General features: G+C 33.3%; 2 protein-coding genes across 14 annotated transcripts in view; one reads left to right on the forward strand and one right to left on the reverse strand.

Moving 5' to 3' along the window:
- The window catches only part of LpR1 (Lipophorin receptor 1), a 301,804-nt gene extending 284,608 nt beyond the window's left edge, over positions 1-17,196 (forward strand). For 8 of the 13 annotated variants that reach the window (XM_073089245.1, XM_073089236.1, XM_073089313.1 and 5 more), the window contains exons 11-16: positions 1,551-1,760; positions 2,417-2,615; positions 9,890-9,973; positions 11,925-12,037; positions 14,444-14,602; positions 15,637-17,196. In XM_073089245.1, the coding sequence (XP_072945346.1) occupies positions 1,551-1,760; positions 2,417-2,615; positions 9,890-9,973; positions 11,925-12,037; positions 14,444-14,602; positions 15,637-15,681 (810 nt within the window). In that variant the 3' untranslated portion in view covers positions 15,682-17,196. Of the gene's footprint in view, positions 1-1,550; positions 1,761-2,416; positions 2,616-9,889; positions 9,974-10,389; positions 10,561-11,924; positions 12,038-14,443; positions 15,159-15,636 lie in introns of those variants that run through there. The other 5 variants (XM_073089264.1, XM_073089255.1, XM_073089322.1 and 2 more) reach the window with 3 other exon arrangements.
- Positions 17,197-18,767: 1,571 nt separating this feature from the next.
- LOC140754340 (queuine tRNA-ribosyltransferase accessory subunit 2) lies at positions 18,768-24,007 on the reverse strand. The gene is made up of 7 exons (XM_073089337.1): positions 23,798-24,007; positions 22,983-23,251; positions 21,870-22,051; positions 21,090-21,259; positions 20,484-20,686; positions 19,831-19,956; positions 18,768-19,440 (listed from the first exon to the last, which is right to left on the reverse strand). The coding sequence occupies exons 1-7, from the start codon at positions 23,918-23,920 to the stop codon at positions 19,215-19,217; spliced, it is 1,299 nt and encodes a 432-aa protein (XP_072945438.1). The 5' UTR covers positions 23,921-24,007; the 3' UTR covers positions 18,768-19,214.
- Positions 24,008-26,178: the final 2,171 nt, after the last annotated feature.

Here is a 26,178-nt window from a genome sequence, read left to right on the forward strand (position 1 = left end):
AAAACTACTTACGAAAAGCAATAAATTTTGACGACATAAGCTAGCTGTCACAAGCTATCACTTTGACAGTGTTACTAACCTAAAAGCGCACTCAAATGTCTATTTGGGTGCTCTTTTCGTCGCGCCATTTTTTTGTCGCTGATTGTGTATCTAGTTCTTATTAGTGATCGAAGCATATAACCCATAACTGATTGTGTAACGTTGCAAAAATTTCCACTATCAATTTCATTGTGTATATTTCATACAATTATATAAACATTAAGAAATAGTTCAGTTTTATGACACTAAATCATGTTGCCTTGGTAAATATTATTTATAGGTATCTTTTACTTAAGTTTTAACATAAATAGTTTAAATAACAATGTGGCCAATATGAGTAGGTACTTACATACAACTCTTTTTTATACAACAGCATACGAGTAAAATGAAAAAAAAAGAGAATCCTAGTTTATTATATTGTTTCTCATTTTTGTTTTCATTAATTTAAAACTATACTAACTTTTACCTATTCCAGTTTAAAAAAATATAGGGATATTCTGTAACAATTTATTAGTTACAGAATTATTTGTTATTTATAAATCACGTAACACAAACTATTTCCAGTATCACTGTAAAATAAAAATAGGTGAGGCTAATTGCATTTGGTTTAGGCTGGGCATAACGCCAAATGTGTTTCAGATCCCATTATATTTTACCTGGACGTTTATGGTCACTTCCGAGAATTAGTGGTTCAAATATTTTTTATTTGTACCTGGCGAATAGTTACGTGCTCTGTGGGTTTGGACGTAGTTTGGTTGAAATTGTTTAAATTTGCTTTTTATTTTAAACAATTATATAATTTACGGCGCTGTATGAATAAAATTAAATATTTATTATAAGTAATGTTCGGATAGTGGTCGAAATTCGACCAAAATCCGTTTTTCAAAAAGTTTTTAATAACACTAAGTTCGTAGATATTTACTTACCATACAAACAATAAATAAATCGGTTGACAATAAAAGTTCAGAACTATTTTATATCAATGTTAGGTAGGTAGATAATTGTTGTTACAATGATTGTATCAATATTAGATACCTACTGATTTTAAACGTGAAAGTACCTTTATATTTGCATATACGTATTTGCTATTTGCATAAATGCTTACATATAATAATGTATTGTAAATAACACATTCTACTTGGAAATAAAACCAATGAACTGTTTTTTTTTAATTAGTCAGTATGTTTTGTTTTCATTATTAGAATTTATATCCTTAGTAAGGACAGTTTTCATGAAGATATGACTCTATTAGGTACTTAAAACTATGTTGGTAAGATTAGCCCATTAATAATAGGTAGTTATAGAATAGACACAAAATTCTTGTGGAATTTTATGCGATATTTAAATGAGTATATAGGTAAACAGTAGGTAACTACAAAGCCGTGACTAGCGAATCTTTCTCCACAATATTCTATATTCTAAATGCCTTCTGCACTCCGAATCACACCTACAAGCAGCCAAATATTATTTACTTTAAAAATCGACGCCTCTATAAACTATTTTATTCCCAGGTGGATGCGAAAATGAACACCATCTCCTCATGCAGCTACGACGGCTCCGGGCGACGTTTGATCCTGTACTCAACGGACGTGCTGAGACATCCCTTCTCTATCACCACCTTCGAAGACTGGGTATACTGGACCGACTGGGACAAGAACGCTGTCTACCGCGCTAACAAGTTCAACGGAAAGGATGTGATGGCCATCACTTCGATACACGCTGTAAGTCTACAGTACACCTACATAGGTATTTAGAAGCATTTCTACGGTTTCTGGTAGTATGCAACATCGTGTACGCAAGCATTAAATCTTTTTGCCTTTACGTGGCTATTTTAACTAACCCAGTCTCAACTAAGTTAGAAGTGAATCCGAATGACTCTAAGCTCCAAATAAATAAATGAATCTAAATGTGAATGAATGGATTCAAATCCTACTAGGGATCTACAAGTATCCAAGTCCAAATGAATGTGTATCTTGAATAAGTATCGTTTCAAAGTATGAATTTATTTCCTTTCGAGGTTTCAATTCCCTATAACGTGGGACTCTTTAAAGAAGTTAAAAAAGAGATTTTTTTAAACCGGCGATGTAGTGGTGCTGCATCTAAAATTATCTCAGGCGACTACTTTCCGTCAGGTAACCCGTCAGTCTTATCGTTAGTCATCATTCATCATCATCAACCCATTACTGTCCCACTGCTGGGCACGGGTCTCCTCTCAGAATGAGAAGGATTAGACCATAGTCCACCGCACTGACCAAGTGCGTATTGTTAGTCGTTAGGTATAAATAAAAAACCAATACCTACTTGGTTTCTCCCGATACCGTATCACAACTTACTTCTTCTTATCTTATCTTATCTTAACTTACTTCCTTCCCAACAGCTACAAAACCCGATGGTGATCCACGTGTACCACCCGTACCGGCAGCCGGACGGCGTGAACTACTGCGCGGCGGTGAACGGGCACTGCTCGCACCTGTGCCTGCCGGCGCCGCGCCTCGCGCCGCACGCGCCGCGCGTCTCCTGCGCCTGCCCCACCGGACTGCGACTGCTGCCTGACAACCAGATGTGCGTCGAGGATAGTGAGTACCGATTATATATATTATTAACTAGTAACAAGACATAGTTCGCGCCAAACTGCTAGTCCGCTCTGAATATATGAGTAGTGCCATAGCAAATTGTATGACTACACCTGCTCGCAACAACTTCAGAGCGGACTAGCAGTTTGGCGCGGATTATACGACACGACAAAAGGTTAAACCCTCTGTTGTACGATCCCGGTGGCACCACCGCCACGCCTTTCTTAAACACTCTCTACACTCACAGCCCCATATTAGGATTTGGATTGTGTATCGTGGGTGCCATAGACACACACAAAGACGAATACACAAACTCATCACTGGCCGGAGATCGAACCCGGAACTCTTTGCGCGTCAGACCGGTATGGTGACCGCTCTACCACGCGGGTCGTCGTTTTCTGCCTAAGAACAGCAGTGTTATAACACCGAAATGATAATATGATTCTACCCAGTACAATACAAAATTATCATGCACTGCAAAGGAAATCGGGCCAAATGGCTCAATGCTTGCCGTGGCTTGATAGGTCTTAACTGATTGACAAGTTAAGCAACATTGGATGAGAGACTATTAAACTTTACACACCCACGCTTCTGTACTTTGGCCGCATTTTTATTTTACGTTTGTAATTTTATTTTGGAGAACGTATTTAACTTGATTTGAATACGTATGTAATTTTATTTTAGAGAAGAGGAGATATGTGGAGGGGATCAAGAATTAAATACGTACGTTTGTTTCTGTACATTCAAAACATCGATGATTGGCGAGCGTGTATTTTTTATTATTTTGTTTTCAGGAGAAGCCATCGGATTTATTTTCTCTATATATAATACATTATTGTTCCTTAAAGAATCCCAATTCTTACTTGTTGCAAAAAAATCGCGTCGCGTCGTGTATTTTCTACTCATTGATAGGCTTGCGAAAGATTACGTGAACATCTGTAACAGATTATAAACTAGAAATTGATTAATCTTTATCTTGGTCGACTTATTGATTGGTATCTGAGGAGGTCAGGTAGGCTGACCTACTCAAGAAACTCATCTAAACATATCAGTGTTCATTGTTATTTTTGATACTCCTTTTTTACATTTACGCATAAATCAAATTAATTGTGGCTACGTCTACTTTACCGAATATTTTTTGTTTGAAATTATGAGTTTCACATGCTTGGGTACACATTTATTTTAATAACGAAGTTGAAAACATAATGTTGATTATATCTTTTAGTTTTTATTATATGATAATTAATTAATAACTTCTCACAATAGCATGCTATGGTCGATATTTCCTTAACAATTAATCATTTAAACATATTAGTAGCACAAGAGAAAGATATCCGTAAAACCTTGAAAACCGGCCAACATTGTATTAATACATCAATTTGAGTATGACATAAATACTACAAGTAGGTATATAAGAGATGATACAACCGTTAGCTAATATCGACAAGATTTATGTTTTGCAAATATATTTGTATGACGAAAATGAAACTGGATTATCTAGTACCTATTCGTCATAAAGAACAAGTTATTACGATATAACACTAACCTACGTCACGTGGGTAGTCAACAGGTTCTAGATATAAATAGCAGGATATTTTGACCGTTATATACCGTGTATTAAATCGTTACATGGTTTATAGTTCCTATAGAAAAACAACTTAATGAAGTTCTAGCACTTAATGGCAACGCACAAGTTAAACTGGTTATAATACCACAAAAAATCAATGCAAGTTAAAAACAATTGGATATAGTCTACGGTGAATTGTCCTCATTATAATCATTATTTTAAGTCTGAAGATTTTTTTCAATATCATGCTGTGTAGATTAGAGCGTATCGATTAGAAGTTACAAGTATCTACTGCTTAGCTACTTTAATAAATCTAATCTTTTTTCACAAATATATTATAAGTACGTAGGCATATAATAAATTTAGTAAAATTAATCTACTAGGCACATGACCTTAATTTCCAATTCAATTGGATACATTTAATTAAGTAAACAAATATTAAAACATAGTATTTTACAAATATAATGAAGATTTATTCATAAACGTCGATCTTCCGGTTAAACACAAGAAGTTAATTCCTCCTATACATAATAGATCTCAACTTCAGACCTTGACGATGGTGCGGTAAAAAATATTCTACGACAAATCTTCGAGATTTTTCTACAACATCACAACATTGGTACCTACTTCTTAATTAGATTGTCATTAAAAACATATGATATAAGTATACCTCATGTTACCAAAAAAGTAATAACGTTTTCCTATTAAACTATTTTCTTAATGAAGTAATAATATAATAAAAACATAAAGATACAAGCAGGTTAGGTAGGTAGGTACCTTATAATTTCCATAACGTTATTTTATTTGTAAACAAAATATCAAATGTATGAATGTTAAATGTTTGATGTACAATTTACAATATTACCTAAATGTTCATTCCTAAGTTCATGCTTATTTTGAAACATTCACGAACTTGTATCTAAATAAATATAGCTAAATAATGACAGCTAACCAGTCGTCTAACCGTCCCATTCCAAAAGCATTCCTCGTTCAACAATTGAGTGGGGTCAATAAAAAAGACATTAATTGTCATTGGCATCCATTCATGATTGATTGAGCAACTACGTAGTAACTGCTATATTCGTCTTTAGTCTGTATTGCTACGGTCGATTCACGAGCGCAGTGTGGCGTGATCTTTACAGCGTAAACATATTAATGAAACTTGATTGACTCGTCCTGTGTCGTGAGAAAAATCAGTCACACCATTTTCCGAGTAACAAAGTGACATAGGATCGAAAATTAAATTAATTAAAAATGGCCAAAGAAAATATAGTTATGACAAAATAGGGTGTTGATTAGCAAGGCAATCTTTGAGGCTGTTTCTTGGTAGGTACGTGTATACCCATATCATATAATATATCTAATAATATTATAGATCTATATCTATAATATATATCTATATATTATATAATAATAATTGGTATTTCATACTCCTTATGTGGGATATTACAAAAGTAACGAGGACCGAAAAAAATATAAGCGTTCCCTACCTATGTCATTTATTCAACGTTGTGGTAAAATTTGACATCATTTTCACTCACAAAAGGTATTTTTCTTGATAAGGCAAATTACATTAGGTCCGCCATTGTATTATAGTAGGTATTTTTCTATTTTGTATTCCTTTTATTTGGACAGACCAGACCCGTTTTGGACAGACCAGAAGTTTATGATATCATATTCATTCGTTAAAATGATATCATAACTGCCATTACTATATTTTGACCAGATAACATGAGCAACCGCGGCTCTACAGAGTTGAAGTCCTTGTGACATGTTTTCTGCCTCCCATTCTGAGAGTCAAAATCCAAGTTTTGGCAAATTTGTTACAATTTAAAGGAATTTTAGACCATTTTAGGTGTAGATAGATAAACGTTTTTCGTACTTTTTAAACATTACGACATCAACGCGCGTAAAGCTATAATTAGCAGATATTAACAATTATTTTCCGGACGAGTTTTATGGAAAATTTTATATGAGATAAGTGTGATGGATTCGCAGTTGTTTGGGCGCTGTAACCACTGTGGATTTTTTGCAGTAACGAACAAAAAGTACATTAAACCTCATAACATAAACACATCTCGTTGACTGGAAACCTGATTGGCTAATATTACTTTTTTTACGTACAATGGAGGCAAAAACGTCTTTTGGATTATTGTTTTAATAATTGTGATGAATGTTCTAGAATTTATATGTTATGAAGTATACTAGAATTTTAAGGAAGACTCCGGTATGAAAAGAATTAAAACGATAGTTTTTTTTATTGTATAAAAGTAGTAGGAAATAATTTGAAAGATTATAGAACTCTAAATGGTGCGAACCATTAACTACATATAACTAACTAGGAAGTAGACGGCTTATTCGGATAGCACTGGTACTTAAATCGGGTATGAGAACTAGGTTAAAAAGGAAAATCAAAGAAAATTACCCAATCTTGGACCGCTAAAATATCGCTAATAAATAAAAAAACATAATAAGGTTTAAAGTATAAAATATATTTTCTTGCTGACGTTAAAATCCAGTGGATAGGTATAATTCAACTAGACTAAAGATTAGGTATAAAATTATACTCATGAAGTATTAAGTGCATACCATATTTAATATATAATGTTTTTTGTAAATAAAAACGAAATTAACTGTCATTAATTATGATACTTATACTCCTAATGAGACGTTTTAATGTTCTGAATGCTCAAAAGGAATCTAGAATTTTCTACCATATGGCTTCAGTAATGACGTCTGTTTGCGGCTCGCGTATTGAAACCCGTCAATTAATGATAATGATCATTAATAACGATTAGTACGCGTTCATGGTTTTCCAACAAATGAAATATAAATCAAAATATTCGATTACATAAGTACGATTGGAACATCAGCATACATGCCGAGACGGTGCAGCATAAACAAAAAGGAAGCGTTTCTGAGAAGAAATTCTTTTGAGTCTTCATTCTACCGGACCTGTAATATTTATAGGTATATTGCGCATCGCAGAACAAAAATAAGGAAGACACATTGCATTGCAAGACAACAACTCACTTGTGTGATTTTTGAGCTCCTAACAGTTTCTTCAAGTTACGGAGGAGGAGTAAGGGGGTAGGTCTCAATTTTTTTTTGGGCTGTCGATATTTTTGCCCTCTTAACGACAAAATATGAATGTAATTTTTAAACGACTCTTTCGAGCCTAATTTGTAAGTAAAGAACGCAGTCGCAAAGATTTAATATCAATACTCTGTGTGAACTGAGTTAAATCAAACAGCAGGATTTGGTTAAGCTAAAAAGGCCCTAAATATTTTCTTCGAAAACCTAAGTCTATTATTTTTGGTCTTTGATGCGCATACAGCATGTTGTTAAATTTGATCTGTTGCTGACTGGGATTATTATTAACGAGCTTGGCTCACGTTTTTTAAATTACTCGGCGACCTCAGATTTTTTCAGGATAAAAATACATCAAAATCACGTGTCGTACATGTCATGATAATATAGTAATAATAGCTGGTACAGACAGACAAAAAAAAACATAAGTTTTACTAGTATTTTATTAGTGCTAGTAATGATATGCATAACCTAAAACTCAATAAATAAAGAAAGTGGTACTTATTTTTACATTGTAACTCCATATTTATTTATTGTATATACTTATCTTGCTGACAGTAAATACCCTACAGGCCCTACACTAAACTACATAGTATGTTGTCTACAATGCACTGGCAAGAGCTATTTTTATAGCCGTTAAAAAATTTCACCTTTTTATGTCTGTTAATTTTTACATACAGAATAAAACCCTGTTAAATATTTCAAAGGGTACGTACTTAATATCTGTAATCAACAGTGTGCATTATTTTATACTGATTAATTATAAAAAGCTTAGTAAAAACAGATACATAGCTACAGCAATACGTTAACAGATAAGTTAAGTAGATATTGAACAAGTCCGTTGGAAAGGCCTGTAAAAACAAAAATACGGGTTTATCATCCTTTATTGATTCAATTATCAAGGCCGTATTTAGACTATATTTGTGAAAGGTCGGCGGCCGTGAAATATTTATAAATATTGCAGTTTATCTCCTGTGTTTTGACGGTACTGACGTCAATTTATTACTTTATCTGTTTAGGTACGTTCCCATTACTTTAATGACACGTCACTATACGCATGATATTTTACGCAGTCTCGCATAACGCGTAATTTTTAAGAAAACAAAAAGGGAATTAGTTTACCTATAGATAAGATATCTGTGATTGATAAGACAAGCAGACATGGGTAAATAGGAATTTTCCAATATCTAAAATTGGACGTACCTACTGGAAGCCAATAGAAGTCTATTACACTAGCAAAACATTAGGTCATGCAGCGTGTTGTAAAAAATGTACACCTAGTGCAGAAGGCCGAGCGGAATTAAAAATACCTCTCACGAAATATTATTCTGTTAGACGGCTAATACGGCGACACGTCATGTGGTGACGACACATCGTACGATATTTTTATTACCACTACAATCATTCGTCATGGTTGAACTATACCTACTGAATACTTCCACAGAATCGCCTATGCGTGTCACACCCACATGCTCATATACTGATTATTTTTTAATTCAATTCTCGATTACGTACCACATTACTCATAGTCTTAAATGTGATATCAGCGGAATTTTGTGGATGCTTACTACAAACGTAGTATTCGTGATAATGAAATCCACGACTGTATAATTTATTATTGTTTACATAATCACGTTCTTCGGTATCTACTGTGCTAAGAGATATTGGTTCATAGGGTTATGAGTAAGTTATTTTATGAAATATGTGACGATACCTTAAACAATATTTGCATATTTTTTTAAGTAAGCAACCATGATTGCAGCAAGACCAATTTGTTTCTGTCAATAAATAAAATTATTTGGAGAAATCCGCAGTACCCATCGTACGTAAAACAAATATTTTAGTTGACAATAGTAACGCAGGTGTTATAACAAAAAATATTTCCATTGACGTCTAGCGGTACGAGTACGCGAGTACTCTGTCTTTTTACCGAAAACTTAATAGTGGTGGTGGAACGCTACCTCCGGCCGCTCCTCCAATAAGACTCGATGTAGTAGTAAGGTGACGTGACGTCACGACATCACGCCACCTTTTGTTAGTCAACCGACGCGCGATCCGGCTTCCCGCTCGCAGTGTCAAATAGTTGCGACCTCGGGCTGATGAAATCGGAAAACGAAACAGCTGTGCACGCGTTACAACAATGAATTACGTTTTATTTACTTACAAATTACTTACAAGCTAAAATGTAATTAAAAATATCATAAGCCGTGTAAATGAAAATTACACTTAAAATTTTCTTACAATTTAGATACATTTAGTTTCAAGTTGCTTACTTTTTATATACGAAGATACAACAGCGTTATATTTAGAAACGCGGTAACAGTTTGGAAGCGCCAGTGCAAGCCGGATCGCGCTTAGTTAAATTGACAGCAACGAATGGGGGAGTCAGGAGACTCAATTCAATTGGCGAACGGCGTGTATGCTATGCGGCGCGGCGTGGAACTCGCCTGTCATTTCACTCCGTGCAGTTACCGCGTATACACGTGTCGCACGGCCGCAGTTTCTATCGTATTTTAACTTAAAAAATTGTGTGCAGTTAAATAAATGTTTAAGTTGTTAAAACCCCTTGGATTGCAATCAACAACAACCTCACTTCATAAGGATATTTTATAATATACAGATACACTAAAACCCGATGTGGAGGTGCATAAATCAACTATTGGTTCAGACATACCAAAAGTAGTAAAGGAAAAGACTGTAACCAGTGAGTATTTTGGTAACCTCGCCGTATTTTGTTTTGCCCATTGTCCCTATCATCCTAATTTTCTTCATCATTTGGTTATTGGCGTAAAGTTTGTAGCATCGAGTTCAGTTCTAAATCCGTTCAGTTCATAATTATAATTTTCTGTTTATTTATTTTTGCTATGTGAAAATCATTAATAAAATAAATCTTGAACCTCATGCTACAAGTTTACAGATTGGAATGCTTTACTATACTAATTGGGTTGACTCATTCGTAATAGAGATAAGATAAATCTAACCAATCATAATATATATAATCGGGTGATCGAAATTTAGGCAACAGTAACATTCATCGCTGTCTACTAACTACATGGTTCATCTAACAAGTTATACAGTATCTGTGTGTCTTCAATTAGAGCTTCATTGACTGATTTGCAGGGCATGCCAAACATCTAGTTACAAACCGATGACTTGACGTTTTGAAAGTGAATGATTAAGGGAATCTCTAAACACATATGGTGAATTTACCAAGAGAAGGGCTTAGCCTTCTCCTTAAATTGAGACGTGCATTTAAGAGTGCAGACACAACAGAGGCTCCAGAAGAAGTAGAAATTGAAGATTCAACCACCATCGATCCAGAAGCCGAACCAATGAAAGCTTATTGGGAAAGCGATATAGAAAACTTATACAAGAGTAAAACGAAATTCATTGATCTCTTCCAAAAAGACGTCGCTTTAAATAGGATACCAGGCGAAACGGAGAAACCAATCCAAGAGTCTCATTATAGTTTCCATGAACTGAGTCTAGTTTATATGCCCGATGTTCAGAAAAACTTAAATTTTGATGGTAACGTATCTTAATATTATTATGCTTTAATACTTCATTTTCAAAATGTAATCTACTTTGTATATTGAGAGACACACAGATAGAAACCCTGCAAATTTGTTTACTAACACTAATGTCATAAAATGTTAGAAAGGGATCATATGAATATTAATTAGTCAATCATATTTTTAAAAATTTACATTTAAATCATTTTTCATTTATATAAGAAAAAAGTTAGGTCTTATTTAACAAAACGCATGTCATCATTACGATTATTTAAATAGGGTGGAATCGCAAATCAGTACTGTATTGAATAGGAACAATACTGGTAACAATCACTGGTAACATCAGGAGTTGTTATTTTCATTCATTATGTTTTAATGAATGGGGTTTTCAAAGCCATTCGTCCTCAATAGCTATTGTATATTTACATTATTATTTCGCTCCTTCCGGTCCTCTTATTTTCTTTTTAAATCATCACTCGGTAATAACATAAAACTGATGTTATTACACAATTTACTACATATAGGTTAAGATATTTTAGTTAAGTCTACTTACGAGTAGTATGAGTTGGCACGTCTCATTGACGGCGTCTGTAAATAGAATTTAGATTTAGTTAGTACGGCGACATCGCACATTAAAACCAATTAATGTTTATTTTTTAAATCTGTTATCAAATTTATGTATAAATTAACAATTATCCTGTTTTAAAATGTAGGTAAAATACCATATCAAAATACTAAAACGTTTCAGTCTCGTGACTTAACTGATTCTTAATATTTTCCCGTAAAGTTCTCACGGCTTATATCAGTAAAAAAGTATATTTGAAACTAATATTATGCGTTCATCTATCGTAACACCTACCTGTCCTTCTTCACTGTGGATAACCGCTATTGCCAAGGTGGAGGTTTGACGCTACTAAGTGACATGTTTTTAATTGTAAATAACAGCAGATGTTCCTTGATTACATTATAATGAACGTAATTATTAAAACCCCTTTGTTGTACCTCACGTTATTTTATATTCATTTATCTTTGTGCATTTTATTTAAAAGTAATTATATGCTTGTTTTTGTAACCAATGTGATCAATGAACATCTTTACAAAAAATATACCTGGTCGTTATTACAATATCCCTATTATCTCCAGGTGTTCCAGAACCGCCTAAAACAAGTACTGGAATCTCTAGCAACGGAAACGCCGGCGTCGTTGCAGGCATCGTTGTTGGTGTTATCTCAGGAATAGTAATCATAGCTGGTCTGGTGAGTTTTATTTTTTTACTACTTCTATAATCATTTAATCCAGCAAACCCCTTGATATATTATAAAGTTAATATAAATGTTCAATAACCGAACCTGACATTATAATTCTTCTTTATACTTTACTGACATAAGTAGGTGTTTTTTTTCACTCTTTAAGCCCTTCAAAGATACAATGCACATGTGAGTAAATCGACCTCATATATTATGTCACTCGGACACTGAATGTATCGTATATATTTTGGTAGATAATACATTTAACGGCGTTGGTAAACCAACTAAAGTAGGTAATAAGATTCTTTTAAAAATACTATGTACAAAGAGAAGTTTAGTGGTACCCATCGCTAGAAGTAGTTTACCTTCGCGAAAACGAGATAAATCCAAACCGCTTGTGCCAAAACAGACTGCTTCAGGTTATTTTATCATTATTATCTTCTACAACTTATAAATTATCGCAATCGTAACGATAAGAATCGAACCATTGACGGGACAAATCGCCGTTGGTAGGTAGTTAAAGACAAGTGACTCTGTATCGACTGTTCGCCAATCGCAAGGCAGCCATACAAGTAATACGAGTAAAGTAATCTATTCCCATAAGTTCTCATTTCTTGCTTTCATTGGCGAATGATTTTCTATTTTTCCATGGAAGTAAGGCGGAAACCGTAGATTGATTTATAAAAATTATAGGATTGAGTTCAATCTATCCACTGTCAATAATAGGCGATTTAATAATAATTCATATTAAGTTTTTATAACATGTTACAAAATCGTAAATGAATAAATTGGCGAATTTGAGTAGAAGTATCCCCTGTGGCTTTCGTTTTCAAATATTTCAACCATAATTGTGTATTAGGTACTTACTTAAATAATGTAATCTAAACTATTTAACTACATATTTATTACAGTACCTTTAACTAAAATTACATAAAGTAGTAAATGATGTACTATCATTTAGGTACCTGTGTTATGTTATTGTATTACTCAATCTATTACTTATTTTTGCCAAGATAAGAAATTAAAATAAATGTTTAATAATTCTTTAGGTATACGTGATAAAAATCTTGATCTTGTTTTAAAATCAGCACACGCACCTGAACGCATACGTCAAAATTAATGGATCCAAAAATACCAATCAAATTGATAAATTGTCTTAATTGGTTAAATCGACTCATAATTGACGTCAATTCATGAATAATTTAGGTAACTATCTAAGTACCTAATTTAATATAGGCATCGTATCGACTGCGGCAATTGTTACTCAGGCTAAGCTAATTTTTACACCGCACGTTTTTAAAAAGAATGTATGTTCAAATAATCTGGAGAATATACTATCTATATTACGATAATTCATAGTATTATACGGCGTAAAACCATGTTAAATATTGCCTTATCTTATGTCGTCGTCGTAATGGGAAATTAAAGTATAGTTTGACAATTAAAATAGGTAGTATAGAATTAATTCTTTAAAGTTAAACATGACAACCATCTCTCGTATTTCAATACGTACAAAGGCTTATGAACCTATTGCTTCGACGAAACTATTATGCTCAATATCATCACGAAGGGTATCGTCCAAGCAAGGTCACTTGCGAAAGTTAACTAAGGACGTGACCTGATTGTTTGAAACACATTCCTAATTCAATTCGTATGTAATATGTACTATAAAGCGCCTACTAATGTTAATTGATAGGAATTAACAATGTGTTTTTTTTTACCATAACAATGACTGTTTATTTATTTATAAAACATAACGAATACTATAACTATAACAAATAATCATTTACTTACGTAAAATATGAGATTTTTGAAATGTGGAATAATAAATAAATAATAGAACAAAATAGATAAAGGTGGAGAGATAATTTAATTTTAGAGGAAATGCCATTTTAAAAATAACGTCTATTTTTTCCACTAAATCGCGTGAGGTCGCCACGTGACCTTTTTACGTCACATCTCGTTAAACAGACTCGATTGATTAAAATCTATGAGAGTTTTGTATGAAGCTGTTGACAGATGTGGCGAGATTTGACGTCACTCTGATTTATGAACATCGGTACTAAATTATTACAGAGAAAACAGGATATAAATTACTTATTTTCCAAATATATATATTTATTTAATACTCAGAATCATTATTTCCCCTGAGTTACAACCTTAATTAACACGGAAGTAGGTACTTACATAAATGATCTATGACAGCAAATGCCTGAAGCTAATTAAGAGTCAAATGACAATAGAGAAAAATGTTAAACAATACTTACTAACTACAATACCTGTTAATAATCTATTCCGTCTACTTTACTACCGATTATCATTATAATTATGCACTATTAGCCGATAAAGCTTGTATCGATATCGAACTAATTATTATGGTATCTCTTATTTATTTTTATCATTATTTAATTCCAGATCGCCTTTATTATGTACCGGCACTACGTTCACCGGAATGTGACATCAATGAACTTCGACAATCCGGTGTACCGCAAGACCACTGAGAATCAGTTCGCGTTGGAGCAGAATGGCTACGCGCCGGGCAGCAAACTTTACCCCAGTACGGTGGGAGAAGAGGTGAGAGCTCTGACAGCCATGGAATGCACCCTTAACATACAGAATAGCCTTAGATAAGTCAAACATAATCATGATTTCCAAACTCCACTCCTGTCTAACTCAATTTGAACCGATAACCGTTTTATCCGGTTTTTGTAATCTCAAAGACAACTGTAACAAACAATGAATGATACCCCATTATGACAAATCTATGTATTGTAAATAACATTAATTAGCGTAACTACACATTGTAAGGTCTGCCTAAGACATTTTAAATTCGATGTACTTAGTATCTATAATTAATTAATAGGACGTATTGACGTATTTTAAGGGATTTATAGAAAATATTTTCGCTAGGATAAGTTACTGTGGCGTTGATTGTGCCAACATTTTTACCGCATCAGTATTAAAAAATAGTTGCCAAATTATTCGTCGTAAATGTAGTATTACTATTGTAAATACTTATTTTGTATTTATCTTATTTGCAATTATCTATGCGTATCTTGTATTTCGGTAATGATTTACTGCTGAGATATTTATTTTTCATGCATTTACATGCGAGGGCTTCTAATTCTTGGTAAGTTGCTAGACAAAATTACATAACCCGTTTGTTTTCTTTACTGCTCTTGCAAATTGCGTTTGAAAGTTAATAACATTTAGTCGTAGTGTAGATAGTGTAGTTGTATCCTACCTACGTCCTAGACTCTCCATCGTCCACCTTAGCAGAGATCTCTAAAGGGTAACCTTAGTTCAGGTAAAATTCCTATGAAAGGAGACTATTGGAGACCGAGTCCACTCATTCCACCGTTGTCATAACCCCACCCAAATACTTCATTCAACTGAGCTTCTGAAAATTGAATTTTTAGACTTAACATTTATATAGGCGAAAATCCTAATTTCTGTAGATAAGTGTTTTTAGGATTAGTTTAGTATCCGTTGATAACAACGAAGACTTACTATCAAATGGAATCGAAGCTAGTAATGGCGTAAATATATATAATTACAATAGAATTATAACAGATTAATAAAAATAACAAATATTTTTCTCTTTTCAGGCTCAGGAACCTCTCAACACACCTGGTACAAATGAGTTTGTATAGTGCACGGGCGGGCAGTAAATACATAAGTATGTCATTAAATGTGAAAAGAAAAAGAAGGACATGTGATACATACTGTAATAGTGTAACCAGTGAACGGTTGGCTAACATTGTGTAGTGGTCTATAAACTGTTAGCTATAGTGCAGTGGATCGGAGCATGGAACGAGGTTCCGTTTGCTGTCAAGATCCGCGCCGATATGGATCTCAAAATTAAGAATGCGTTTAAATAAAAAATACAACTTGTCATCGTACACGTCGTACGTCAACCCGAGGTCTAGCTTTTGTATCACATTACGTGCTAAATATTAGTATGATCGTGTTTTTTTTCCGTAGACTGTGAATAGTGTAGAGATTTGAATCGCTGCAACGAGCAGTTATGCCTGGTGCATTGAATTGTAATTATATTATTATTTATATAAAGTTTACAAATTTTTATATTCCACTTTTAGTTAAGGGAAGCTTTTGTATTATATAAAACAACAGCAACTTATAAATGAAGCTCATATCTTATAGTAAGATGTACTTACTTATTTAGAAAATTTACAATTTATTTATCAATTAATCGGTCATGTATTTATACACTTGAATCACGCTAGTAACTTATTTTAAACTGTGTAACAAAGATATTTTAATAGATATATTAATTTATTGAAATTATTAGTGTTTTTTAAAAAATCGAATGTATGTTTCATTGACAATTTAGGCTATGACATTGCTGTAATTTATGTGCCAATTCTAGTGAAATACTAAAGCTGTGTATTTACTACAGAACAAAAGTCCCACGTGCGAAGACGTCACATTTCTATCTATAAGAATACTGTTAATTTTTTCATTCGCCTAAAACAGTAAACTCTATTTACTCGTCACATTTTTTTAAACATGTGATGGAAAAAAGAACAAAACAGTAATTGAATATGTAATGAAAATACTCAAACATAGATAGATAAACATGTTGATATATATTGTGTAAACAATATTTGAGTCATGCCACGTCGCGCGATGTTGACAAATAAACGAACAAAATTCGGCGAAGTCGCGCGACTTTCTATAACAAGTATGGCGACACGTGTGGTGGGACAATTGTCCCGTCAGTGAATATGCGGCTTGACTCTACGCCAAATAGATGTTTCATGTATCCCATTTTCTTCCTCCTAGGTAAATTATAATTCAAACTCAGTGTTTATAACCTCACATTATTTATTTCGATTTGTTATATAAATGTTGTTATGTATTAGTATAGTATGAATATATATTTATAAATTACGTTATGCTATGTAATATTATATTTGTTCAATCAGTAGAAATTTTGCCTTCTATTTGGAATGTGACTTTGTAACGCAAAATCCTGCCAAGTCCTTTAAATGTAATAAGTTATAATATATTTTTAATGTAATTCAATTACATGGAATAAAACTTAATGCACATTTCATACAATATGCCTAGCTCAATAAGTGTGGTCACTAATATTATTGTGTAAATATTGTCAGTAAATATTATGTAAAATGTGTTATATAAAATGTTTTATTTGATACCCCCACATTCACTATTGCTTACTCAACACAAGGTTTATATTTAAAACAATTCATATAAACTAGTTTAATCACGCGGTTTTGCCACTGTCGAAATATTTTACAAATATGCTTATTAGAATTATGTAACATTGTTATAATTGTGGTACAGACATACACACAATGATAAATCTTCCGCTAACTTGAAACACAAATTAAAATCAATAACTTTATGTCTGGCATATTTAAAGTAAAACGATTATTAGAATCAACGGTAACAGATTCCTAGAATAACTATGACATAAAGAACGGATAACGGTAATTACACTATTATGTCATCAACATACAACAATAGCAAGTAAGGTATACTGAAAATAAATCTCACACGCTATTCAGTTATTAGTTTTAGAACAATGCATTTACAAGAAAATGAAAAGATAAATGCAAGTGACATAATCATGGGCGCCGTAGCCATCCAATAAATTATCAAGACACTATAAATCCTAGAAATGTGCAAGACATAATACATGACATTTTATAACTGTATTTTTTTTACTTGGAATTTACAAGAAACAATCCATTACACGATATAAACTTAACTACGTAATTACTGCGAAAACTTAATTTCTAATTTTAATTAACTTGTAAAATTAATTCTTAATTACAAATAGTGATGAAAATCTTTAGTTTGAATGTATCACAACCAGCAATAAGGTATCGGAGGCTAGTTTATTTGTTTTTTTTTTTTTAATTTATTAGTTATCTATCTAAATCTATTTATCAAAATTTTATTAATTAAAATTTAATGTCTACAAATTATTCGATTTAACTCACGCCCATTATTAATTAAAACTATACATTTTTTGTACCAAAAACAGAAATTTGACAATTTGTAATAGGCAGCAATTGTTCAAATTCAAATGTCGATAAAGATCGAACCAAAGGGTTAGGAAAACATTGATTATTAATAATAATAAAAATAATCATTGAAAAACAGCTACCAATTAGGATCACTTTTGTTAAGTACATCATTGTTATCTATTGTAAAGGTTAATTTATTTAATACTTGATACCCATGTTTAGGTAACATCTTTAGGCATATCAGGGCAAAAATTCAATACACTTGCTTTCAAGATGACTTAAATTGCTTATTCATATCGATTTTATCACATACAAATGATTTATAATAAATAAGTTGCATATTTTACTACATACATTTAGAATGAAACCAAAATGGCATTCGGTAGAAAACTGTAAATCAGGAACTCTCATAAGAACCATACTGACCAAGCTATCACTATATTATGTTTAATATTATGCATACTTAAAAAATATAAAAGAGAACAATTTTGGAAATGCATATCACACTGGAATATTGGCTAAGTATCACACGCTACATAAAACAGCAAAACATTTTGGTATGGAATTTGGAATTACATACTAAAAACAATAAATACGAAATACCACACTAAGTTATAAATACGGGAAAGTAATTAAACTAATAACTTAAAGTTATTTCACAACATTACTACTAAAATTAACTAGGTCAACAAGCTAACTACATTGTGTTGATAATAGACTTCGAGTCTGTGATCAAGAGTCTGAATTAAAAGAGCAAAAAAATCACCAAAAATTATCTATTTAATTTGTTATTTGTATGAACAATATAACAATTAGGCCCTATTTATTTTTACAGACATTGTATACATCAGGCACAAATATGTTAATGATACTATACTTAAAATAGATGCTAGATAAGATACTATTTAAGAATAATTGCAAAAAATAAAATAATAGCTGTATTAAAACTTAAAATGTTTATTGATTATGATGGATAACTGCTAGGATATGCCAGCCAGAAAAACATTTTTAAGGTGTTACCTAAAATTGTAACACCTTAAAAATGCTTTTTCACATACTTTTTTCCTGAATATACTAGACTCGAAGTCCATATTCGTTTAATAGTAGGCCATTAGTTAATTCTTATAATAAGTCTATTACTATTTCTACACAATACTACAACGAAACTATGTATTACTTTCCTTATTAACTTCAATGGCTTCTATTCTCTTCTTCTTGTTACTCTGCAACAGAGTCTCATCAGGTTTCTCGGATTTCTCTTTTGGAACCGGTATCACCAACTTATGAGCATTACACTGTTTTGTGATATGATCTTTGAACACATCAAACGTTTTCTCAGCGATATGGCGTCGGGCGTGATGGAAGAACTGGTCGAAATGATGCAGATTGTGTCTGAAAGCGTAAGAATAAGTACACATTAATTATAAGTAAATGCTAATGTCGTAAAGAAACGTATATATATATACTCAGTAATGTTCACAAAGTGTTTGAGTGGCTCAAATGTTTTCTATTCTGAAAGTAGATTATATACTGATCGCCCATTGACTACTTTAGCCTAAGCGATAATTGCTTATGTATCTGTGTAAATGAACAAAATACTAAATAATCGCCGAGTATTTTTGTCGACAGCAGCTAACGGGTGATCCTTCTTTATATAATAAAAGATTGTCACAGATGGACTTTGATATAGGCGTTTAACACAATACATTCTCTTTGTGGGAATAAAGTTGAAAACATACTCGACTCTAGATAATTATTGTCAATAGAAATGTTATAACTTACATGCTCAGCAATACACCAGCCAACATTTCCCTAGTGTTGAGAAGATGTCGTATATATGCTCTAGTATGCTTCCTGCAGGCTAGGCATTCACAACTTGCTAGGATGGGAGTAAAATCCTCCTTATACCTGTAATGGGAAATGTATGTTATCAATTACGTAATTATGACTTTTATGTAAATTGTAGTCAATTATTCCATATATCTGTTGATATTTTAAAAAATAGCTTCAATAGTATACTTAGGTTAATAGTTATAATAATAAATTTATATTTAAAAAGTTTGTATTTTTTTTTCTATTCTTCTCATAAACCTCTTTTATTAGATACATTTATCATGGGGTGTATTAAAAATAATTGGTTGCCTAAATTGGGGAGTCGCCTTATTGAACTTAGAATGACGTCGCTAAGCTGATTATGCATTATCATTCAAACCAAATATGTATGCAAAATTTCAGCTTAATTGGTGGCAGTAAATTGCTTTAAAGTTTAATTGATAGAGCTGACGAACTACCTACGAACTAAGAATGTAAGTAAAATAAAAGTTTTTAAATACAGTAATGTTAAACTACTAACTAACTTACACACACCATGCTACCCATTACATTTACATACATTTATAAAAATAATAGTTCTTTCTAAAATATGCATTACTCACTTGACATCTTTTAGATTTAAGAAGAATGGTGTTTCATCAGTTTTGTTGATGTCCAAATTCAACCGAAGTGCAAGTCCAGCGTTTGTCAACTTTAATGGAAAGGAGCCATCAAACAGATCCCAACCACGTTCTATTGCAGCCAGGATGACTGGAGGACTCCAACAACCCTCAATAATTCTCAATAAATTATTTGGTATTGATTCCTAGAAAGAATAACATTTATTTCTATTTAGAATGGTGTGATATAAAATTATTTATTGCACAATTATATTGATTACAATGGCATAATAATTTAAGGACTTATTACATGACATTAGTTACATTATTCTTGAAAGTGTTATAATTAACTACTATAACACTAATAACTACTTATCAATAATAAGGTTTGACAAGGTGTTTTACCAAAAGAGAAGATAGAGCTGAAACACCTCCATTACAAATGATTGTATTAGCCGGCACCAAACAGTTAGACAGCATTCAGACATAATAATGACAAAGAGATTTACTATAAAATTATCACTGATATGATACTGTCACATAAATTCCAACTGATTAATAAAGTTACGAAATATTTTGTTTCATAAGAATATATTTAAAAGGACTTACACCAATTTTCTTAAATATTGCATCCAAGGTTTCATATGGAACACTAAAGCTGTCATCGGACCCATCTGTTATACCCTGCAATGTAACTCCACATAAACTTTCTTTGTGAACAATGAGTTTTTCAATGAATTCATCGCATTGTTTGCTGTCCGCTGTAGCCACAATAACTCCTGTAAATTGAGGAAAAAATATTCTATTCCTGCAATTTTCTAGCAAGGGTGTTCTATTAATGTATAGTATTTTATAGAAATTATTGGACAAAGAAAAGACAACCTACATGAAAGGTTAATTTAACATTATGGTACAGTTTGCGAACTTAGCTGATGCACATTTTTCTTTTTATGGGTATAGCAATACTTCTGTGACCAATCTAAAAAGAAAAAGTCATTGTCACCAACCCCTTAACTGTCCCTCTACTGAACACAGGTTTCTCCCCAGAGTTCCAGAGGTTTAGGCCCCTGTGCTGGCCAATTGGAGATTGGTAGACTTCACAAACCCTTAGGCACATTTTTTTAAAGACCTCTCAGACATATGGTTTTCCTCACAATGCTTTTCCTTTACTATGTGATAATTTACTTGTAATACGCACATAACTTTGAAAAATAAGATGTCTGGAAGCAGAGCCATCACTGCTTTTTTAATTTAAATTAAAATCAATTGATTTATTGTCCTTGTCATCTTAATATAACAATCTCCAGACATATTTATCAAATGTTTATAGAAACATTAAGATTATGAGATACACATGATTTCTTAATAAAGAATACACTAATTACTAACCAATAACTGAGCTATGTTTCAAGGTGTCAGAAGCTTTATGTCGATCCATACATTTATTCAATGTTTTACAGGTTCTCTCTACTGCCTTGCCCATTCTCTTCTTGCTTTCACTGAGGGAGGTTTGCCCATCTGCAATCACCATGTACATATCAGGTTTGTATAATTCCATCAGATCCATGTATCTGCAATTTTTATGTTTAAAAATAATTATATGATTTTGATATTGATTGATATTAAATTGAAATTTGAATTTCAGATATGTTATAATTTTTATACAAGGGTATAAATATATTTTAATTCACTTTTTATCTCAAAGTTTTCACATAATATTGTACATGATATACAAATTGCATATGATCTCATTAGAAAGTAAAAGATGGATAGTAAGGTTTTGCTATTTACATAATAAAGTTAATACACATAAAGTTCATGCACTGTGTATGAGTCTATTTTTAGTATATGCATACTACAAGGCAACATGTAAGTGTGCATAAAAGATTAAATGATTGTGTTATCAGCTTATGATATGTTTTTGATCCTTATGAAATGTAAGGCATAAGTTTTTTTTTTTATAATATAGCAGACGAGCATGCAGTCCACCTGATCGTAAGTGGCTACTGCCGCCCATGGACATCTATACCCCAGATAGAATTAGATATTCCTACCTGAGGTCGGCCACAGATACGCCACTACCTCTGACGACTAAGCTGGAATGCCTCGGAAAAGTATGTCTTCCTTACCACACCCTTCAAAACGGAACACAACAGCGCCTAACACAACATTCTACCACCACCTTCTACTTCTACCACCTTCAAAAAGTGTAAGCAAGCTAGCAGGCTACCTCATAGTATGTGATCACTGCTAGGTATAGATATCTCTAATCAACTGCAAATAGGATGAAGTCCTGCCTAAAGTCAGGAACAGTTCTTGCACTTAACCTTTCTGTTGTCATGCCTAATTTACGTTTAAGAACATAGCAGGTTTTGGCTCTTGCTGCTATAAGGAAGGAATAGGTTTGTTGATGGTATGAGTGAGGTCTACCGGCAAAAGTAAGATGCAATATTTAAGTAAGTATAGTACATTACAATTTTGTTAAAGAAATATAATTTTTACCTATCCGCTGTTACAAGTTTCTTCCCATTCTTAGTCCACACAGGCATCTTGTCCTGCTCAAAGTGCCCTGCAGGTGTTGCTTCACTCATACTATGAAGTGTGACACACGCAAAGTGTTCCGAAAGACCAGCAAATTTGGCAACTCCCTCATTTTGGGCTTTCAAACCATTTTCTAGATGCATTGAGTTTGACACTGGTACCCATAGCATTTGAGGAGTTGTGAAGATCATCGCCAGCACTTCTGCTGTAATGTTGACCACACTGCCTCCCTGAAATTGTTAAAGTTTACAGTGTTACCGAAAGTTTAATTTTTGAGTTATAATTGTATGACTTGACAACTTGTGAAATTATATTTTGCAATATAATTAATAACACTATCGACTCAAAGGCACAAATTTGGATACCCTGTGTCATGGGTGTTTTAGATAGACTCAAAGATACACAAACACCCAGAACAGAAAACGATATACTAAGAAAATAATGTGGAAGCATTGATAATCATTGCACAACATAAGGTTATTTCTGTCCCTGTAAAACCAATGGGTTAGATCTCTTATGTTAGATCAGGTAGTTGTACTCGTACATGTCGATAATATTAAATAAACTAATACTCAATATAACATTATGCTCTGTAAAGAACCAACATTTTGAAAACACATGTGACTTTTGAGAACTCTTTGAGAGCTCTTTATCAAACTACAGCACAAACAGTATATTTAAAAGTCAAACCCCCACCTACTTGGTTCATTAGTAAAGTTATGTCTGTCCATATATTCCATAAATACGAAAAAATAGATGCAAAAGGAAAATACTACCTGCGTGAAAAGCGCGGCAGTTGGTGTTTCAATAATTGAGTTTGGAGATTTCATAAAACCAGTTAATTGACCAAGTCGTTCACTTCCAACGCCGGTTTGTTTTAATACGAAACGCATTTTCATTTATTTTTGATTATAATTCAATATTATGAAACGAGAAACTGCTTAAATTCACTACGATATTTGTGAGCCAATAAGCCGACATGACAATTTGCAATTGTCAAGCTGACACAACTTGACAGTTCCGTAGGTAGCTCTTATTATACTGCCAATAATATATAAATAACAAAAGTGGACTTTTTAAAAACATTTAGTTGTTTTCGTTCAAAGTTATAACCATATATATTATTATCATACTAATCAGATCTGCAGAGTTCTTTAGATTGCAGTTGTCTGCTTGGTCGATACCGGGTCAATACACCATTTTGTTTTGTTTACGAGAGGGAAACTTTCAAAAGGTACCCTATGATGTGGGGATGTGGGATTCTTACCGCACTAAAACCACCCCGGTGGCTGTCCTCGGCGCTGCGTAGAGGATTCCGGGATCTCCAAAGGAATGCAAGTGGAGTCCTCTTAGCGCTTTACCCTGCCGGGCTTCGCCCAGGTGAGCATAACGCTCGCCACTCCGTCTGGTGTACACGACGGTATGCAACCACACATACCACCGTCCTACCCGGGTTTGCTGGCCGGGCGGTTCGAGCTCCCGCTCTTACCGCCTGCTACACCGGAAGCCCCTTTTAGTCGCCTCTTACGACAGGCAGGGGATACCGGAGCCCTATTCTGCTGGCCTACCACCGCCTTTAAAGACCAGAATAGTTCAGGAAAGTTTCATTGTAATATTGTATCAACATTATTTTTTTTCGTACCACGACCTCCTTAAAAGAGTATTATTTTATTCTTGCCGAGTGATGTTTAAGAATCAGTAATTTGTCTATTCCTTATCCAAGAGGAAACGAGACATCGAAACTAGTTTCATCTGTTGCATACCACGATCTTGATTGTGTCCCATGATATGCGGTTGACTTATTCATTTTTTGCTAATCCATTGTATAAAACCAACCGAAATTGTCATATTTTGCTTAAAAAGTTAAATTTCCTGCAAAAATAAGAATGAACAATTTCAACCGACATAATACAAAACTGCTTATTGTAATATTACAAAAACAATCTCACTTTAACGTCGTCGTGGTATAAAATTTCAATGTATGATTAAAATAATAATGTTTTTAAGAGATGGTAGTAACCCCCCTGGTCCCGGAACTACAGGGACAGGGTCATTACACCTATATTATATAGTTAGATGAATGTATTATATAGCTTGTGGGACTGTATAGTTTACTTTTGTATTTAAAAACCTCTTTCCTACGACTGAGGTAGGTAGGAGTCTAGAAAAAGTTGTTAAGTATTTAATATATATCTACGTTAAACAAGGTGTAAGTAATTCAAAAATCCCTTTGAAAACATAAAATACAAAATTGTAGTATCGAATAATCAAACCATATACATAGATAACTATCTATACTTGCAAAACGTTAGCAAATAGGCTTTAGTTAGATAGCACAACGACGACCGCAATGAGCTACTAATTACTCCCACTTCGTACTAAATAACCGTAATGGAATAGCTTTGACGACATTGGTGCAACCAGGGGAGCATTTTGTGTTGGATGATACGAATGTTTGTACCATACATAGGAAGAGTACCTACATAATACATCGTATACAGGAATAGTTTTTCAATGTTCAAATATGGCATTTTTATGTCTGTGTAACCTGAATGGATCAAAAGTATAGTCCGCGTAAAACTGCTAGTCCGTTCTGAATATAGAAATGAATCGCGTCGCCATAACAAATGGTATGAATGCACCTGCTCGCAACAACTTCAGAGCGGACTAGCAGTTTGGCGCGGACTATAACATAATATTATCCATTAACGTATTTTTTTTAATTCCTTTACCCCTTAAAGCCTATTCACATGTAACCGCGGCCATATCACACCACGCGCAATCATGTGTCAATTCGTATGAACATGTATACATTTATTACACTCACTCCATTTTGCCGTTCAAATATTGTACCTATAACTAGAATGTCCTACAAACTACAATATTTAATGTAAGCTTACTAAAGTGTTCGTATCTATTCTCCCAGCTTTATTCTTGTTCCTACTTACCTAATATTTTTGTTTGAATAAGCCCCGCATTAGAGTGTCAAAAATTCAGCTAGCAAAGGCTGAGAAAAAAATTAAGCATTATGTGCCAAGGCGTGGTCATGCGCTGCTGCGCGTTGGTGCATTAATGCCTTATACGACTTAATGCGAGCTAGCTCGCGCCCACTCAGGTCTGTAACTAGTGTTACAAAGATTAAAGATATGGCTGAATC

Source organism: Epargyreus clarus, unplaced genomic scaffold, assembly GCF_041222505.1.
Source record: "Epargyreus clarus isolate Ecla_fem2 unplaced genomic scaffold, WU_Ecla_fem_2.2 ptg000003l, whole genome shotgun sequence".
Classification (NCBI taxonomy): Eukaryota; Metazoa; Arthropoda; class Insecta; order Lepidoptera; family Hesperiidae; genus Epargyreus; species Epargyreus clarus.

Excerpts from the sequence above, each read along its gene's own strand:
- LOC140754340 (XM_073089337.1), bottom strand. The coding sequence starts at position 23,920 with ATGAAAATGCGTTTCGTATTAAAACAAACCGGCGTTGGAAGTGAACGA. Across the intron at positions 23,252-23,797 it reads CTGCCGCGCTTTTCACGCAG|GGAGGCAGTGTGGTCAACAT; the intron begins GTAGTATTTTCC and ends TAACAATTTCAG. Across the intron at positions 19,957-20,483 it reads TTAAATCTAAAAGATGTCAA|GTATAAGGAGGATTTTACTC; the intron begins GTGAGTAATGCA and ends TTCCCATTACAG.